General features: G+C 37.4%; 1 protein-coding gene across 1 annotated transcript in view; it reads right to left on the bottom strand.

The window, feature by feature from the left end:
- NUP205 (nucleoporin 205) overlaps nt 1-16,448 on the bottom strand; it is a 44,079-nt gene that overhangs the window by 1,840 nt on the left and 25,791 nt on the right. The window contains exons 24-41 of the mRNA XM_033058650.2: nt 15,691-15,840; nt 14,629-14,703; nt 13,751-13,908; nt 13,026-13,106; nt 12,003-12,194; nt 10,141-10,411; nt 9,601-9,699; nt 8,340-8,488; nt 7,577-7,768; nt 6,702-6,823; nt 5,478-5,616; nt 5,147-5,273; nt 4,264-4,340; nt 3,289-3,417; nt 2,632-2,758; nt 1,822-1,988; nt 1,295-1,418; nt 351-479 (exon numbers count right to left, since the gene is read on the bottom strand). Of these exons, the coding sequence (XP_032914541.1) occupies nt 351-479; nt 1,295-1,418; nt 1,822-1,988; nt 2,632-2,758; nt 3,289-3,417; nt 4,264-4,340; nt 5,147-5,273; nt 5,478-5,616; nt 6,702-6,823; nt 7,577-7,768; nt 8,340-8,488; nt 9,601-9,699; nt 10,141-10,411; nt 12,003-12,194; nt 13,026-13,106; nt 13,751-13,908; nt 14,629-14,703; nt 15,691-15,840 (2,508 nt within the window). The remainder of the gene's footprint in view (nt 1-350; nt 480-1,294; nt 1,419-1,821; nt 1,989-2,631; nt 2,759-3,288; nt 3,418-4,263; nt 4,341-5,146; nt 5,274-5,477; nt 5,617-6,701; nt 6,824-7,576; nt 7,769-8,339; nt 8,489-9,600; nt 9,700-10,140; nt 10,412-12,002; nt 12,195-13,025; nt 13,107-13,750; nt 13,909-14,628; nt 14,704-15,690; nt 15,841-16,448) is intronic.

Here is a 16,448-nt window from a genome sequence, read left to right on the forward strand (position 1 = left end):
ACCACCAATATTAATTTTATTTCTTGATTTCATCTTAGATTATATTGAAATATTTTCCTATAAACTATTTTGGATCACTTATCTGATTGTATTAGCTGAACTTGAGTTAGTTTGAAGAGCAGAAAAAAAACCAGTTACTTTACTTTCTTTTGGAGGTTATGTGTAATACACAAAACCCAGAAGTCTGTGAGTAAACAGTATCAGTATTGCCAGTTCTCCAGTGGAATATCCAAAGGTGTGCCAAATCCAAACAAAATCTTTTATTAAATATAAAAGGCAAGGTATTAATAGTAGGAAATCAGTTTTAAAGCTAACCATCAGAAGGCATTTTGATGTTTGAGAAATTTTACCTTGCAGCCTTCCTTTCTTAAATGACATCCTAGAGGACAGCAGCGGGTCTTGGGAGTCAGTGGGTGTGCAGTGCAGCAGGTAGTGTTCCAGATGGCGCCAAAGAATGAAGAGACATATTTCTATGATATCTGCAGACGCATCTCAGTGAAGGACTCCAATTTAGTTGTCTTTGGATTGTCTATTTACTGTATGAACATATTTAAACACTTGGAAACAGCTGAAGATGTCAGCTCAAGTACCTCCTCCACTGCCACAGCCTGGTGATGGATCACTCAGTCACTGTCCTCATCATCCTGCAGAGCCTCAATCCAGCCCTCAGGAGGAGAGCAGAGTATGGAGTGATCATGTGGTTTGTAAAGGTACCTCAGCTGCACACAGTAAATTACAGCTGAGGTTATAAAACCAGGAATGGCACTAACATCTTAGGTAACAACAGCAAAGTGTGCAAAAGCACATCCTTCCCAAGGGAGGTTGCAGAGAAAAACTGTGATCTGTTGAAGATGATTCTTTTGCATATGATTGGTTATTTCCATAGAATTACTGGTGTTTATGAGATTTAGGTTTATGCTGTAAGACTATAAACTCTATTATGACAGACACATCAAAATTATTTTTCAAAGTATTTCTTCCACCACACTTGGACATGTGTGAATGTTTATGTGGTCTGGACACTAAATTTAAAGAGCTGGGCTGTAACAATTCCTTTGTTAGCATGTTGCAGAAAGTCCTAGCTTGGTTTCAAAATAGGAATTATTAACTCAAAAAATCCTTACATTCTGGCAACAGCAGAGCAATACCCTCATATGCTGTCAGTATTTCAAACTTACTTTTTGCAAAAATTTTTGTTCAAAGTGGTCAGAAATACAGTTTAAAAATCCCTGTTTCTATCTCTCTGCTTTTCTGCATCATCACCTTGAGGGTCATTTCAATTTTAGAAGGATACAGGAACAGAGGGAGAGCAACTTGGCTCTATTATTTATTAGTTTCACCAGGCGCCGCCTTGCCAATACGTATTTTTGGGAAGTGGAAATCTTGTCAACCCCAGCTGGCATAACTGACTGACACAACTGTGATAAGAAGAAAAAACAGAGACTGTAACAAATCACAGAACATCAAGAGGAACAATCAAATAAATTTGCTTATTAATATCTAGAACTTTCTTGTAAGTTACTATTTCTTTAAAACCTTGCTCTCTACTTTGAATTTGCATAACCTTGCTGACCAAAAAAAATGGAAAAATGAAACCCATCTCCAAGCAACTATAATGAAAGTAACAACTTTTACAAAATCAAGCCAAATATTTTCCCTAAAGTTTCAGATCACTCATTCTGTGGACCCCCTTCACCAACAGTAGAAGTGAGTATGCACAAGAAGTGGAACTACTTGCTTACAAAGATGCTTTGGAGTTTTGGTTACCGCTGTGTCCAAGTTACTACAACATCAAAACTACAGAGTTAGAAGAACAATTACCTCTTTTATTTCATCTGGTGGCAGTTGCTCCACATTTTGCAGTTTGTTAACACTCTGACGATGACTGTCATAGTAACTGAAGAAATCACTAGTGCTCTGTTTCAGCAGGTAAACAATAATGCCCAGGCCAGGCAAGTGCCAATATGGGACCACTGGTACTTGTGTATCTAGACAAGATGTTGAAGATAAGAAAAAAATAAAAAATCGCAAGAAACCAATAAGCTATGCTCTCTGTGAAGAACCTAGTGAAAGACAGGAAAGCACTGGCAAGTGTATTTTGCACTTGTGTCAGAAGTAACATAAATGTAAGTCTAGATGAAAAGCTGTGACTGCACTACTAAAAGGCAGTCAGCCTAGTACAGTACTGAGTGCGAAATGTGAAGTGTAACTAGATTAAAAGACTTACTATTCACGTATTTTAGCCACTCAACTGCATAATAACAGTGTAAACTCCTGCCATGTGTTGTTATAGAGTTCCAATCAGCATCAAAACACATCTTACATCTCATAAATGAGGTCCTAGTTTAAAATAATGTAATCCAGCACAAATACTGAAAAAAGTAACTTTTGACCTTCCCATCTTGTGCTATTTATTTACATACAAACAATTTGTTCGTTTTAACTAGGATTAGTTTCCTGATTTGGCTTAGCACAAGGTTGAACAAGCATGGATTCCAGAATGAGAGAGTGAGCACCTATAATATTGGCATAAAGTGACTTAAAGAGTATGTGAAACTACAGCCTCTAGATCAGCATTTTCATGTAGCCCAAATGTCACAGGCTCATAAAACAGCAAGTCAAAAATCTCACCCTGCCGAGGCCCATCACGGTTGGTTGACTCTGACAGGCTGGGAGTGAACAGACAAACAGTGTGCTGGAAACTGGGGGCGCTTTGCAACATCAGTGACTCACAGTATTCCATCACGTTTGCACAGATCTGCCGACAGAGGGGGGGAAAAAGAGACAGCATGTCAATTACAGTGTCTACAGGCTTTGGAGCATTAAATTTTACATGGACAAATGTCAGTGAAGAACATGCTTTGTACCTCTCTTCTCACCAGAATGTTATGATTCTGTTTTCTCATCAGTTACAGACTCTCTTCTACTGCAAGTCTAGGACTTGTTTCTTCCCCAGACCTGCTAGCTACAATTTCTGGATAATTTTTAGTCCCCTTTGGCTTTAAGATCGTGTTAATCATTGCCCTCTACACACAGCTTTCATTTTGAAAATTTTAGATCAATTTAAGCCTTCAAAATTCAGAGTTTTTATGCAAAACAATAAAGGTTTCTAATGCAAATGCAAATAAATACATTTTCAAGGGTTACTTTAAATAAAATGTGGACTCCTATACCACACTAAAACCAGTGTAGAGCATTACTACTATCATATGGAATTATGATAACTAAACACATCTGCACAGCAGGGAAAATTTTGAGACTCAAGGTTCTACCAGCTTGTGTCCTTACCTGTTGCATAGCCAACTCAGTTTCATCCCTCTTGTTCACTCTGTCTCCTGCTGCATTATCATCTTGCAGCTTGAACTGCCTTAGCCTGTCTGATCCTCCAAACCTACTCAGAAGCCCTAAGCACTGCCGCTGCCAAAAGAAATGAACATTTAAATTACCATCTCAACAAATGAAGTGCATGATTCTTTTCACTGAAGTGATACATGTCCCTTAAAACACAGTATTTAAAAAGCAATGCAGATAAAGCTTGTAGCACTTTGTAAACAAAATTTAAGTTTTTTATGTTTTGACTTACCTTGATTTAATTTAGAAATTAATGGCACCCTAGAACACTGCCAATGAGAAATGAGTGCAATTCACAAATGCACAACTTTTGTTGTGTCTCTTGCAGATTATTATACAGAATACTATTAATGGCAGTTTAGATTTACCCATTCCCACACCTAAAACACCTTTAGCTACATAGACAAACAAAATCTGAAGATAAGTCTGGTAAAAGTAGAGTACAAAAACTAATTCAGTAACAAATGAATCAACCACTAGCATGTCTGATACACCAAATAGTTGAGCTGGAGGCATGCTTGTGGCCAAAGTGGTTACAGACTGTTTCTGCATTACTTCACATGTTTTGGTGTTGGCTTCAAATTCTTCTCTTCATGCAAGTCCTAAGCCTCAAAGGGAAACAAAAGTCCCTGATGCAACCCTGATCTTGCCAAATGTTTTCTCTTTACTGGACAGGGAAGTGTGGGGAGACACCAAAAAACAGACCACCAAAACCCCATCCCAGTCCCACAAGAAAAGTCTCAAACTACCACACATTCTTCTTGATGCTGAAAAACATCTCTTTCCTAACTGCTACTATTCAAAGTAAAAAAAAAACAAAACAAAAAACCAAAAAAACAACAAAAACAACAGGAAGAAACACCTAGATAGCCAATTCTAAAAGAACATGGGCTAAATATATGACTTCATTACCTGAAATCGCCCAATGTGTCCTTGCAGCTCCATCTGTGTCCCTTCATTAACATCCATGTCCAGCTCATTTAACACTCCTGATAAAAGATACAGCCATTAAATAACTGTTTGGGGTTTTTTAAACAGATTTATGCAGTATATACATTTAAATACAAGCAGTAATCAGAAATATTTCAGCCAAACATTCAAACTGCATTTTGCTTATTTTTTGAGCAGCTACTAGGAGATGCATGAGGGTATGTAGCTTAAATGTTCTACTATGCAATCAAATGGGGGCAAGGAGGAAGGGATGTTGGCATGGAAATTACAGCTGTTGTTCAAAGCTCTGTATACTGTAAGCAAAGAGGCACCTGGGCTTAACCTACAGCTCTGCACTCCTTTCTACTGTAGTCAGACATCCCTCCTGAACAAAGAAAACCATTGAATCAAAATAGAAAAGTTATTTTGAACTGGTAAGCATGCAGAAGGAACCACTATATCCATCACAATCATTATTAGCCCTTTGTGAAGGCAAGTCACCAAAGAGAAGTATGCTTTTCCCCTGGGAAACTTTATATGTTAAATAAATAAAAACAGAGAAGACACTAAAAAAAAGGTATGCAAACAACTTTCTCTCTTAATCCTCAGTTACAGAACTTATTGAATACCACAGCTACTTTGAGCACTTTTATTTGCTAGTCACCTCCAAGATAAAAAGTACTTAGTGCGAGGCAGCACAAAGAAAAAAAAAAAAATCTTTATTTTTCTCAGTGCTCTAAATGTGATTAAAAAATCTGTATTGTCATGGGTATTTTCTTCTGTCTTACTGTTTCTTTACAGAAAACAAAGTTTGAAATTCATGCAGATGGGGTTGGGGTTGAGAATTCAAAACTGCAGCTCTTACCAGGCAATGCTGCCTTGCTGATTATTCCTGTCAGGGAAGCCAGCTCCTGGAGAGATCCAACACTTATTTCTTGACACCTCAGGATTGCCTGGATAGTATCTGAATGGGAAATTAGGAACTGCAAAACCTGCACCACAAGAAAAAAAAATACGAACAACTCAAAATTTAATAGCAACCAGAGAGGAAGCAATGCTTCTGAAGAATTTTAAAAGATCTCATGTACCAATGAGGATAGGATTTAAAAAAACCCAAATTACCATCAGAGCAAAAGCACATATAATTTCTTTGAATGAGCAATAGTAGTGATACTCGAGCATGTTTTGGAACTTACCTGTCCCGCTGCTTGCAAGTGCTGTGCCATGCTGGATGTGAGGATCACTTGGCACAGCTGAAGAGCTGGAAGAAGAATCTGGCGATAACGTTCCACTGGAGCAGGAATGAAGACTGGGGGATCTCTCATTCCATACATTCTTAGGAGGTTTAGAAAGAAGGGATAAAAAATAAAATAGATAAAGAGTACAAGAAAAGTGAAGTCCACTAGTGAGGCAGAGCCTCAGCCTACATCTAGAGTGATTAATCTTGTGTGTTCTTGATTACTCAAGAACCCAAAAACATCCATATTTCAATAAGAGGTCTAGACATGAAGTGAGTTCATACTGGAAAAGCAACACATTTATGATACACATCTGCTGCCAGACATTTTCTTTAAGCAGAGAAAACTACTTCTTTGCATTATGCTATAGCTAAACCAGGTAACTTCTTTGCAGAAATATGATACCTGCTTATGGATATACAAAACCAGGTATTCTCAAATATTTAAGGAAGAGTTGTGCTTAATTCTGAAGCAACTGTTAAATACAGTTCTCCACAAACGTCCTGTAGGTTTTGTACAATTTTATTATGTCTAAGTGGAACCTTTAAATAGTATACCTTGTGTAAGTGTTAAATTTTTCCAAAGTGTTTGAATTCCCACTGTGTCACTAAGAACTGTAAGTTTAAAACAGGGACCAAGGCTTAAAATCAACCCAGGCAATTTCCCCTACATTCACCTCACAAAACTAATGTGGCAACACATCAAGAAACTTGCCAAGCAATATATAATTGTGAATATTTTTTTTTTTTTTAAAAACTCATGTCATAAAATATTCCTGAAATGGCATTTAATTCACTGCTCTCTCAATGCTTTATGGTGGAGGACAAACTCTGCACTTCACCAACTGCAAAGCCCCCAAAATAAGTTTACAGTGTAAGTTGTTTTTCAAACATTACAGTACAAATTATTTAATAATAATACATTAATCATTTTTATCTGAGATAGCAAAAAGTTTTTATGTAGTCAAGTAATTAACGTGCAATTACAACCTCACACCCACATGTGAAATTTTACTCTCAATGAAAGGTAGCTTTAAACTGAACTAATAGGTTTAAGAAACCTACACACAAAGAATAAATCCACAAAACATTACTCAAAAATCATGAGGCTATAAGAAAGTGTGATGTGCTTCCAGGAAGACTGTTTTAAGGTTTCAGCATCAGCCAGGGAGGTAAGACTTACCCATGATGGTCTGTTTCAGGTCGCATGTCATACACTTGGCACTGAGCCAGCCGCACAATCACACCAGACCGCAACAGCTCTAATGCGCCTTGCTGACTTTTGGCTACTCGAGTGAGGAATGCCTGCACAAGAGCAGAGAAGGGTAAGTTTTGAAGATGCACAATGAGACTAATAATGTCTACTTTCTCTCTTGATTTTTGCATCATTTCAAATATATCATTTTAGTAAAATATCCTTAAGGAATACTTTCAGTGCAGGCAGCTCAGTGTGTAGCTGCACAGCAGCTGCAGATTGAGCTCTAGGTGGCAGGAGCTCCAGGCAAGAGCCTGTGAACCACCCTTTGCAAAGCAAAGGGCACAAGGGCATAGGGCACCAGCCAGAGAACCAGACACTCAGAGACACGGCAGAAGACTCAGCTGGAAGACCCCAGACTGACTCACGCAGACTGCTGAGGGTATGAAAACCCAGCAGGTTCTTTAGTTCAGGGTCCCTCCTCAGAGGCACCAGCTCAAGCTCTTATTCTGTTGCTGCACCATGATTAAGTCATTTTAAGGATCCAGATGTCTGAGACTGCCCTGGGAAGCCTGGAGTTAAACCAGTGAGGAAACCTGGTCTGAATGCATGAGTAGGGAGTCAAGTGGGGCATCCATCAGTCAGTGGAGCCACCTGCTGCAAAGAGGTTTTGGTTCCAGCAGGTAAAGTCTCTGGTGGTGCAAGTGTGACTGCCAGAGTGCTCCTGAATGCTCAGACAGGAAAGCTTCCTTAACAATATCTCTGAGTACAATCATTGCAAAGTGTATACAAACTACTTTTACTAAAAAGTAAAATTAAAAAATAAACACTGTAACACAAACTAATTTCTTAAGCACTGTTACCATTTTGGACTCATAGGTGTACAGCGCCTTAAGCAGAGGGGGTTGAGGTGTGAGCAAGCTCTGAAGAGCCAGATCATCATCTGCCAGGCTATCCACAAGCACCTTCAGGTAGCCACTATTCGAGAGATACAAAAGCCACTGCTGCTGCTTGTCTACTGAAACAATATGATCCAGTAAAGCCAATGCCAGCATCTAGGATGAGGAAAGAAAAGCAAACAAATCAAAATCATTTATGTGAAAAATACTTTAAGATTTTTTGACACTGGTATAGTATAAGCCGACTACCTTTCTCTACTGTACTTTTAAAAAACATTACAGATATTGTTTACAAATAACTTAGGCAAAATATTTTAATGAAGTATTGACTCAAGCACAATTACTATTTAAAACTAGTTTGCCTTCTGACTAGATTGTCAGCTACTGGCTACTATTGGAAATTACTTTGTCATGAAGTCACATCTTCCCAAGGTGACTATACTAATAAATAACTGTCAGAGAGGTCCCTACCTACATTTTTTACAGTAGAGCTTTCTACCCTTATTTTTAAACAATAGGACACATAGCCTTGCTGAGAAAAAACATAATATGCATGTATGGCTTTCCTTTCAGCAGTTTGAAGGATGAGTGGGAGTACAGAAACATGAAACAGATCCAATATCTACAGAAATGTTCTAGTTCTATCTCATGAAACTTCCCATCTCTGCACAGATGATGTTCTTTAAAACAAATAGAACAGTAATTTTAGAAGAACAGATTCATTTACCCGGCCTATCTCGTGGCCATCACAAGCATCACGACAGACGACCTCCATCAGAGCTGCCCCATAACTCTCAATAGTTGCCATGTTTTCCCGTTGCAATTTACTAAACACATCTTCAGGAGCTGTCAAATGTTCCCACATAGTTTTTTTAGCTGTAAAAAGCAAATAAAACAAAAAAATATTTAAAGATAGGCATCTTAGCATTAGCTTAGCTACAGCTGATGCTACATCCCTCAGGGTATTCTCTCTACACTTTGCAACAGACACGTCCCAAACAATGGTCAAGGGTTTTTAAATGAACTGGAAATATTGTACAAATCCACCCTTCCTTGAATATCACACAGACCAGCCAGAGCAAAAAGTGTGGCCCTGTATACATCCATCATCCTTGTGAATAGTCTGTTTTAAACAATTCAAATGTTCAGAACCTGTTACACAGATAAACTAATAGGCCTAAAACTGGAAGTGTTCACGGCCAGGTTGGATGAGGCTTTGAGCAACTGGTCTGGTGACCCTGCCCATGGCAGGGGGTTAGAATGAGATCATTTCAAAGGTTTCTTCCAACCCAAACCATCCTAGGATTCTATGAACTTTCACTGGGATGAAAGGATTCAGTCTCAGCTAAGTTAACAAGGTAACTTAAATGAGAGAATAACACCAAAGTCATCCATACACTTCAAAGGGGTCATAACAAATTCATAGTTTGTCTTTTTTCTTTTACTACTGTAGCTCAAAACACAGACCAAGTAAAAGTTTGCATGCAGGTACTAGCCCCAAGATTTTTTTCTCAACTCTTGCCTGAGTTCTAAATAATTATTAGAAACACTAGCAATTCAAGTATTTTAGCCATTCACAGAGAGAATGTGATACTTACCATAAGCACTCTCAGATAAATAGCAACTCTGGTTGGCTTATTTTTTGGGGTGTGTGTGAGGCTTTTGTGTTTGTTTCCTCCCCAGGAGGATGTTCAGACAAAGGAAGAGAAAGGGTATGAAATAATCCTTGGGGTTTGTTTCAAGGTTTTTTTGTGTGGTTGGTATTTTGAGCTTTTTTTGTTTTGGCATTTGTTTTGGGTTTTTTTTAATAGGATTGCTATGGTACGAGTGTACAGATGCAAAGGCATAAGCAATTCATTTCAGAGGCTCTTGGAGCAAGATGCTTTCCACATATTCCAGAAGACAACTGAGCACACAGAAACTGTACCCTCCGGGGTTTAGTGACAACTTATTTTTTGCTCTTTTCTCCAAATACAGTTGGACCATACCTGCTTCTAAAGTGTCTGGTTCATCTGGTCTCTGGGCAATCTGCAAATAATAAAGCAGTGATCCATAAAGGTGCGTCCTCACTCTCTGGAAGCCACCACCTGTTAACAACAAACATTCACAATTACAACCCAACAAATGTAAAATTCCACACCATCTTCTACTGGCATTTAATTCAACTTTCCTGTGGCAGTGCTGGCAGAAATAAATAAAACAACTAGATTCCTTAAGGTGGTGTTCTACTGTTTGCATGAAAGTGTATTTATGAGTAAACTCAGCAAGTTTATGCTGTTCTGAAAGAATGACAATGTGAAATTCTCTTCACAGTCATTTACATATCTCTCTTCTGTTTGTTGTTCAGACTTTTTTTAGCAAGTGTTTGCTTTTTTTTTGTTATTAACATCACTTACATTTATACTAATCATGAAAGATCCACCTGACTGTAACAAAAACCTTCACTGAAGTATCCGAAAGCAGGTTAGCCCAACTTTTTACTTTTGGCAGTTGGAATTCACATACACACCCTGCAAAAGTCAACACACCTGTTTTCAAAATGAAATCCAGGAGTTTTTTTAAGATGATGTGGAGGGAGGAGTCACCAATGGAAGCAAAACCCATGGATATGCTCTCAGAGCCAGGTGATGAGGTAAAAGAACCATCCAGCATCAAGACATATTGGGATTGTCCTGCCATAGGGAGTGCAAGCGGCTGCTTCTGCTCTGTTTTCACAGACTGGCTCAGGTGGGCAGTCAGGGTGAACACAGCCCCTGCCACCACTGGCATCAACTCCTGAGCTGCATCATCGTCGAGGATCTTAATACAACAGTAGAAAGAAGAAAAAAAAAAAAAGGAAAAAGAAAAAAATGTTTAAAAGCATCTGATTTCATGAGTTATTGAAGCAATTAAATTACCCTCTCACAACTATTTTTTTTGTTATGCATAAGGATTTCATTAACATGACAGTATTTAAAACACATCAATAGCAGTAATGTCAGAAACTTGTTCAGAAACCTGAGTTGAACATATTTTAATTGAAAAGACCACTAGCCTTCTTTTTTTTTAAATCACAGGCTGACTGATAATCAAATCTGGATGGCAAAAAGGGATGAAATGTGTTGACATCTGAGATGCTTTATTAGTAAAATATCTAAACCTAAGCTAGGGAAAGAACAACTGGTACTTTCTTGGCTATAACTATTTTATTACCATTAAAAATGTGAAGGTACTACTTAAAAAACCCAAAGGGCTGAGGATCAAAGGAGCATTAAGACAATGTGGAAAAACACTAACCAGAAGTTTGCATGTATTGTTTTTATTCACTCTGTTATTTAGAAGGTAAATCTGGTATCTTTATCACTAATGCTGAAGCAGTTTTCCTTTTAAGCAATATAGTAATTTTGAACAGTAGTTCAATTATTTTCAAGAGACAGTAACATTTTTTTTTTCTTTTCTTTACAAAAGTCTTCACCAATGTGTTACAGAAAATTAAGAGTCTGAAATCTCCTCTTCATAAAGATTTTAGGAAAGAAATTCCTTCAGTTAGCAAAGGCCTTCCTTGTTTCCTATTTTTAAAATTTAGTTCAAATAAAAACAAAACCAGCACTCCACTAATAATAGGTAACTTTTAAGTAACTCCTACAGAAGAAAATAATGGAAGTGACAAAAGGTTACTTTTTTCCTTGAAAAGATATAACATTTTTATATATATTTCTCAAAACAAAACTCTATTATCAGAACTACAAACCAAGTAACTCTCGCAATAAAGCAAAAAAATAATAATGTCCTAGCAGACTAAAAAGTACAACAATCCTTCATTAAATTTTGCCTTTCAAAATGGATTGGTCAGTAGTAACTGTCTAGTTTGTCTCAAAAATTATTACTATAACTCAGACGTAAAACACCTAGATTTTTTAGACAAACCCTCACACTTCCAAAAGCCCTTCTAATTGTAAAATCTGTAGTTTTTGTATTACGAAGCTTCATCCAACTCTTTCATTTTTCAAAAGCAGCAGCAGTAGGATTTGCTGTGAGTCATCTAAACACAGTAAATTAGCAAACGCAGCAGTCTGCCTTCAGCCTTCAATAAGTTGTTCTTTGTTTCTCATCAAAGCAGGCTGTTCCTTTCTCACACACCTTTTCAAGCCTACCACCATGATGGATGATACTGAAATGCCTCTGAAATCTCTCAGTATATGGTTCACAGCTCAACAACAGCTATGCAAGAATACAGAGTCCCCTTCGCCCAAACTGCATTCAACTTCAGCATAACAGCAACCAGAAAACTAAAAAGAATACTATATGCAGACAAAACATTTTTGGATTACAATCAAAATTGCAGCACTTTCACGTAACAAGATTCAGCAACAAAGTTCAAGGAGAGGGCTGATTTCCAGCAGAGCCCTACCTTGTCATGCACATCCTGCAACAGATCCCGGATGATCAGCTGCCTGTCCTCAGCCTGGATGAGATCCTGGGGGCAGGCAGTGAGAATGATTTCCACCAGCTGTCTCCACGACTCCAGAGCATGCCTCTTGGCATGGAGGCATTGCAGCAGCTTGTTCCTCTCCACTACGTACTGCAGGATAGTGTTGATCTCCTGAGAACCCGCCACAGAGAAACTCAGTTACAATGTGCTAGAAGAAATTCATCACAAAGACAGACTTCATGATGACAATTTTATCTATTAGTAGTAGGTTTCAGAATAAAATGTTAAGTCTTCAGCTTACTAGAAACAAGCTGCTATTACTACTTCAACAAGGTAGCCCATTCCATTTCTGAGCTGATTTTCATAGAGCAGACATCATGAATGTCTCCATCTCATAGGGAAAAAAATTGACCAGGAAAATTATTTTCTAGCACTTTAAAATCAAAATAAAAACAACTATGAAAAATCTACTTGTGCCTTTTTTTCCCATTTAGTCTGAACAATTTCTCCTTTATCCTTTGCATCTATTTAACTAATTTCAACTTAATTTAAAAGGTGGTGGCAACTCGGAAAATAACTAATCTCCAAGTTCACTAAAACTGTATCTGTGTAGAAAAAAGGAGAAATAAATCAGCACCCCCTGTGAGAGAAAGGCAAAATTATCTTAGCCATAAGATGAACACACCTCACTTGTCAACAGCCCATCTTGTTATCAATGTGTAACTGCTTTCTGTATGGTGGGGTGGAAGCTGCAATTGTTATCACTAATGGGGAGGGAAGAGGTTAAAGAAAAAGAGAAAGCGGACTGCAGGCCAGCTGTTCAGAAAACATTATGGTAAGAAGGACCTTAGCTTATCAATTTTGGGGTTTATGTCTTCAGGAATTACTAACTCTAAGCTAGGACTCAAATCCACAATCTTTTCTAGTAAAGCATACTGCTTGTCAGGGTATGACATCCACCAAGAGCAACAACAAACAGTAGCTAACTTTTTCTGTACTTACCTCCATAAGTAAAGGTCTCTGGCCTATTGCTGCCATTCCTTGAAGGGCATTGACTTCTGCAACCAGAACTCTGTGAACATACTGAAATTAAAAGTGAAACTTTAATGATGATCCAGTTTAATCTGGTAGGTAGATAAACACCATATAGCAATTTACTCCCTGCCCCAGTGGGGTGGGGGACAGAATTGGGGGAAAAATAAAGTAAAACTTATGGGTTGAGTTAAAGACAGTTTAATAGGACAGAAAAGGAAAGCAGGGGGGAATAATATAACATTTAGAATAATATGAACAAGGGAGGTATGAATGCAATTGCTCACTATCTGCCAACTGCTGCCCAGCCAGTTCCTGAGCAGCAGCCCATAGCCAGCTTTTCCCTTAATTTATACATTGAGATGCAACAGATGGGATTCCAACAAGTTTAACTCAATTTTTAGGGTCACAAATTTTTCAGGATTATTTACAATACACTTGTCAAGTATTCATCACAATGTGACTTTACCTTAAGTAAAGCCTCCAAGAACTACTGCAGTACACAACAATGCTGCACATGTAATTGTGTACACATATGTAGCGTAGTTAGTCGGGTACTGGCAATCAAAGAAATACATATCTGAAACACACATCTTTTATGTAAAAGTAAGTTTCAAAGTATCATTAACACACTGATTTTTTTTTATTATTATTAAGATATTAAATGCAACTTGAAAACAAAGACCAATGCTAACCTTGACATTGCAGACCACTAGTCCACGTGCATTCTTGTGCTCACAATTAGCAATGACTTGCTCAATTTGAGCCCGATCAAAAAAATCCAGTTGTAAAGGCTCTGGAATATCCTGACTGAAGTCAATTGAATCCAGGATATTTAAGATCTTTCTGCGTACTGGAAATGCAAATTAATTCAAATTGTATTCAGAAGTGTCAAGAGGAAACAAAAAAATTAACAAAAAGAGCTTAATTTACCTTTGTAAATCTAAATCTTCATCTTAATGTGTAAAGTTTTAAAAGAAAGCATTAAATCTTCAGAAAGCGCTATCAATCTATGTAACAGGTTAAGAAAACTGTTTAGAAATTTTAGAAATTTTCTAAGGCCTTAAATTATTAAGTTGTCTTATATTGTATAGTTCTCCTGTTGCACATGCATGTCATCCAATATTTACAAATAGAAGACTGGTTTTTTCTCCTAAATGAAACCAGGCTGGTTTTCAATTATAACCATTGCAGTCTTTTGTTGAGAAACTATAAGGAATCTATTTATTTACACTCTTTGCCAGGAAAATACAAATATGTTCATAAATACAAAATAAGAAATACAAGTAAGTCTCACTGTTTCTACTGTTAGCAATAAATTTAATAGACTGCCATTTGCCCATTTCATCCCTGCACAGATACATGAAACTCTTCCAACTGCCTTTCCAGTTCAGTGTTTTCATTCACTCCAGCTATCTGTATCAAAGTTCTTTAATTTATTTTTTAAATAAAATGAGTGCTGCTGCTTAGAACACCTATTACTTTCTTTTCTTAAGTGTCTGGAGGTGGCCTGACAGCCTGTTCAGGAGCAGATACACTTTACTGAAAAATAATCAACAGTCATAACAGTTACCTTTAGAAGCAGTATCAAAATGGAGAAACCCACTGACTGATCGACTTTCATCTTCCATCCCTCCTTCACCATCAGCTGAAGGTAATAAAACATACTAAATAAATTACAAAAAACCAAATCTAAGGGAAAAATATTATCTTCTTTTTTAATAGTGAAAGACAGAGCACAGTGGTAAACTGATAAACCTTACACATTAAAGTCCTTAACACAATATAGCCTTAACTGTTAATCAAATGAAAATAATACTTACCAGACAAAAGCAATCCCATTATTATACACAGATCAGAAAATAACAGAAATGCCTAAATAGACATCCCACTCTCTGGTATGAATAATGCACTTGGATAGAACCATAAAATGAGTAGCATATCTGAACACAGTTTCCCATACACAGATCCCCATAAGGACAAAGAGTGTTCAGGCTGATAAAAGGGAAAACACCATACTGCAGTAGCCTATTAAAATATCTTCCATTTATTCTACTTTCTTCATGTAAAGAGTTTTATTGCCATCTGGGTTTGTTCTTCTTAATTTACCTCTGCCCTGTTCTACAACTCCGAAATCTTGCCTCCCCATTTAACATTGCATTTTACATCACATTGGGATGAAATATCACTTTTGTGATGTTATAATGTTAAAAGCAAAATTGACCAATAGGTACTATCTTCTGAAAGAGAGGTTTGAGAACTTGTGACAGACATTAAGACTGAGAAACTCTGTCTAAAACTGATTACCATGGAAGACCCTCCACCTTCTCTATATTGTAACAATTCTGAATGGCAGCTCAAAATAAATTATTCTACAATTTTAATTATTTTTTAATATTCCCCCTTGTACCTCATAAATTGTTTTTAATTTTTCTATCAGCAATGAACAAAATGATGCCCTGATTTCTTTCACTTTGGAGTCTACAACCACTGTCATCTTTCTTCCCATATCTCCTGTGGCAATTCCACACCTGATACCACAAATGAATTGTCACAAGCTTACGAAGAATTCAAATGAAGTCTCTCATTGTCCGTTTATCTCAGCCTATTTACCCTCACCAGAAGTTCCTCTTACCCAGGTATGGTTTCACAGGGAGGTCATCAAGCAGCAGGTGCAGCAGTCTCTGTGTGTGGGAGCGCTGGCGGTTCAGTGATGTCACCCGCATTTCTATAGCTGCAGTCTTCATCAGCCAAGACATCTGGTTGAGAGTTGAAATCTCATGTTCTGGGTGGGGAAAAGGCAGCTATTATAAAACTGAACATAAATAATGTTACTTAGTCCAAGGAAAGCATTTTTCACTTGAGAAAACTTTTAGAGGATGTCTTTAGTTATTATTTGCTTACGATACAAAAAGATCTGACAAAAGCCAATAAATGACAATGTGGTTATTTTGAAAACAGATCATTCACATACATGCAATAAGCATATGCACATACAGAACAAAACTGGATACAAACTGCAAGAACAGTCATCGTGAAGAATGCAGTGTTTCATGAGCCAATAGGATCAGTTACAATTTCAGTGGAAATAACCAGACATTTACCCAAATCAACCATAGCCTTAATCAAAATTGGTGAGACTGGAACATGAGGCTCCTAGAATCTTCCTATATTCATCTAATTTAGAGTCTTAAGCTATATAAGGATCATCTAAAGCACTTTATACATGCTGGATGCATGTACTTGAATGCTAAGTTTACTGTAATTTCACAGAAGACTTATGGTCAAGCATTTGATGAAGTGCATTTATTCAGTTTAAGACACCTGAGAAAGATTGACTTGAAATATATAACATGCCTACTAGCTTAAAAGTACTTCATTCAAAGAAAGAAG

This window comes from Catharus ustulatus, chromosome 4 (genome assembly GCF_009819885.2).
Source record: "Catharus ustulatus isolate bCatUst1 chromosome 4, bCatUst1.pri.v2, whole genome shotgun sequence".
Lineage (NCBI taxonomy): Eukaryota > Metazoa > Chordata > Aves > Passeriformes > Turdidae > Catharus > Catharus ustulatus.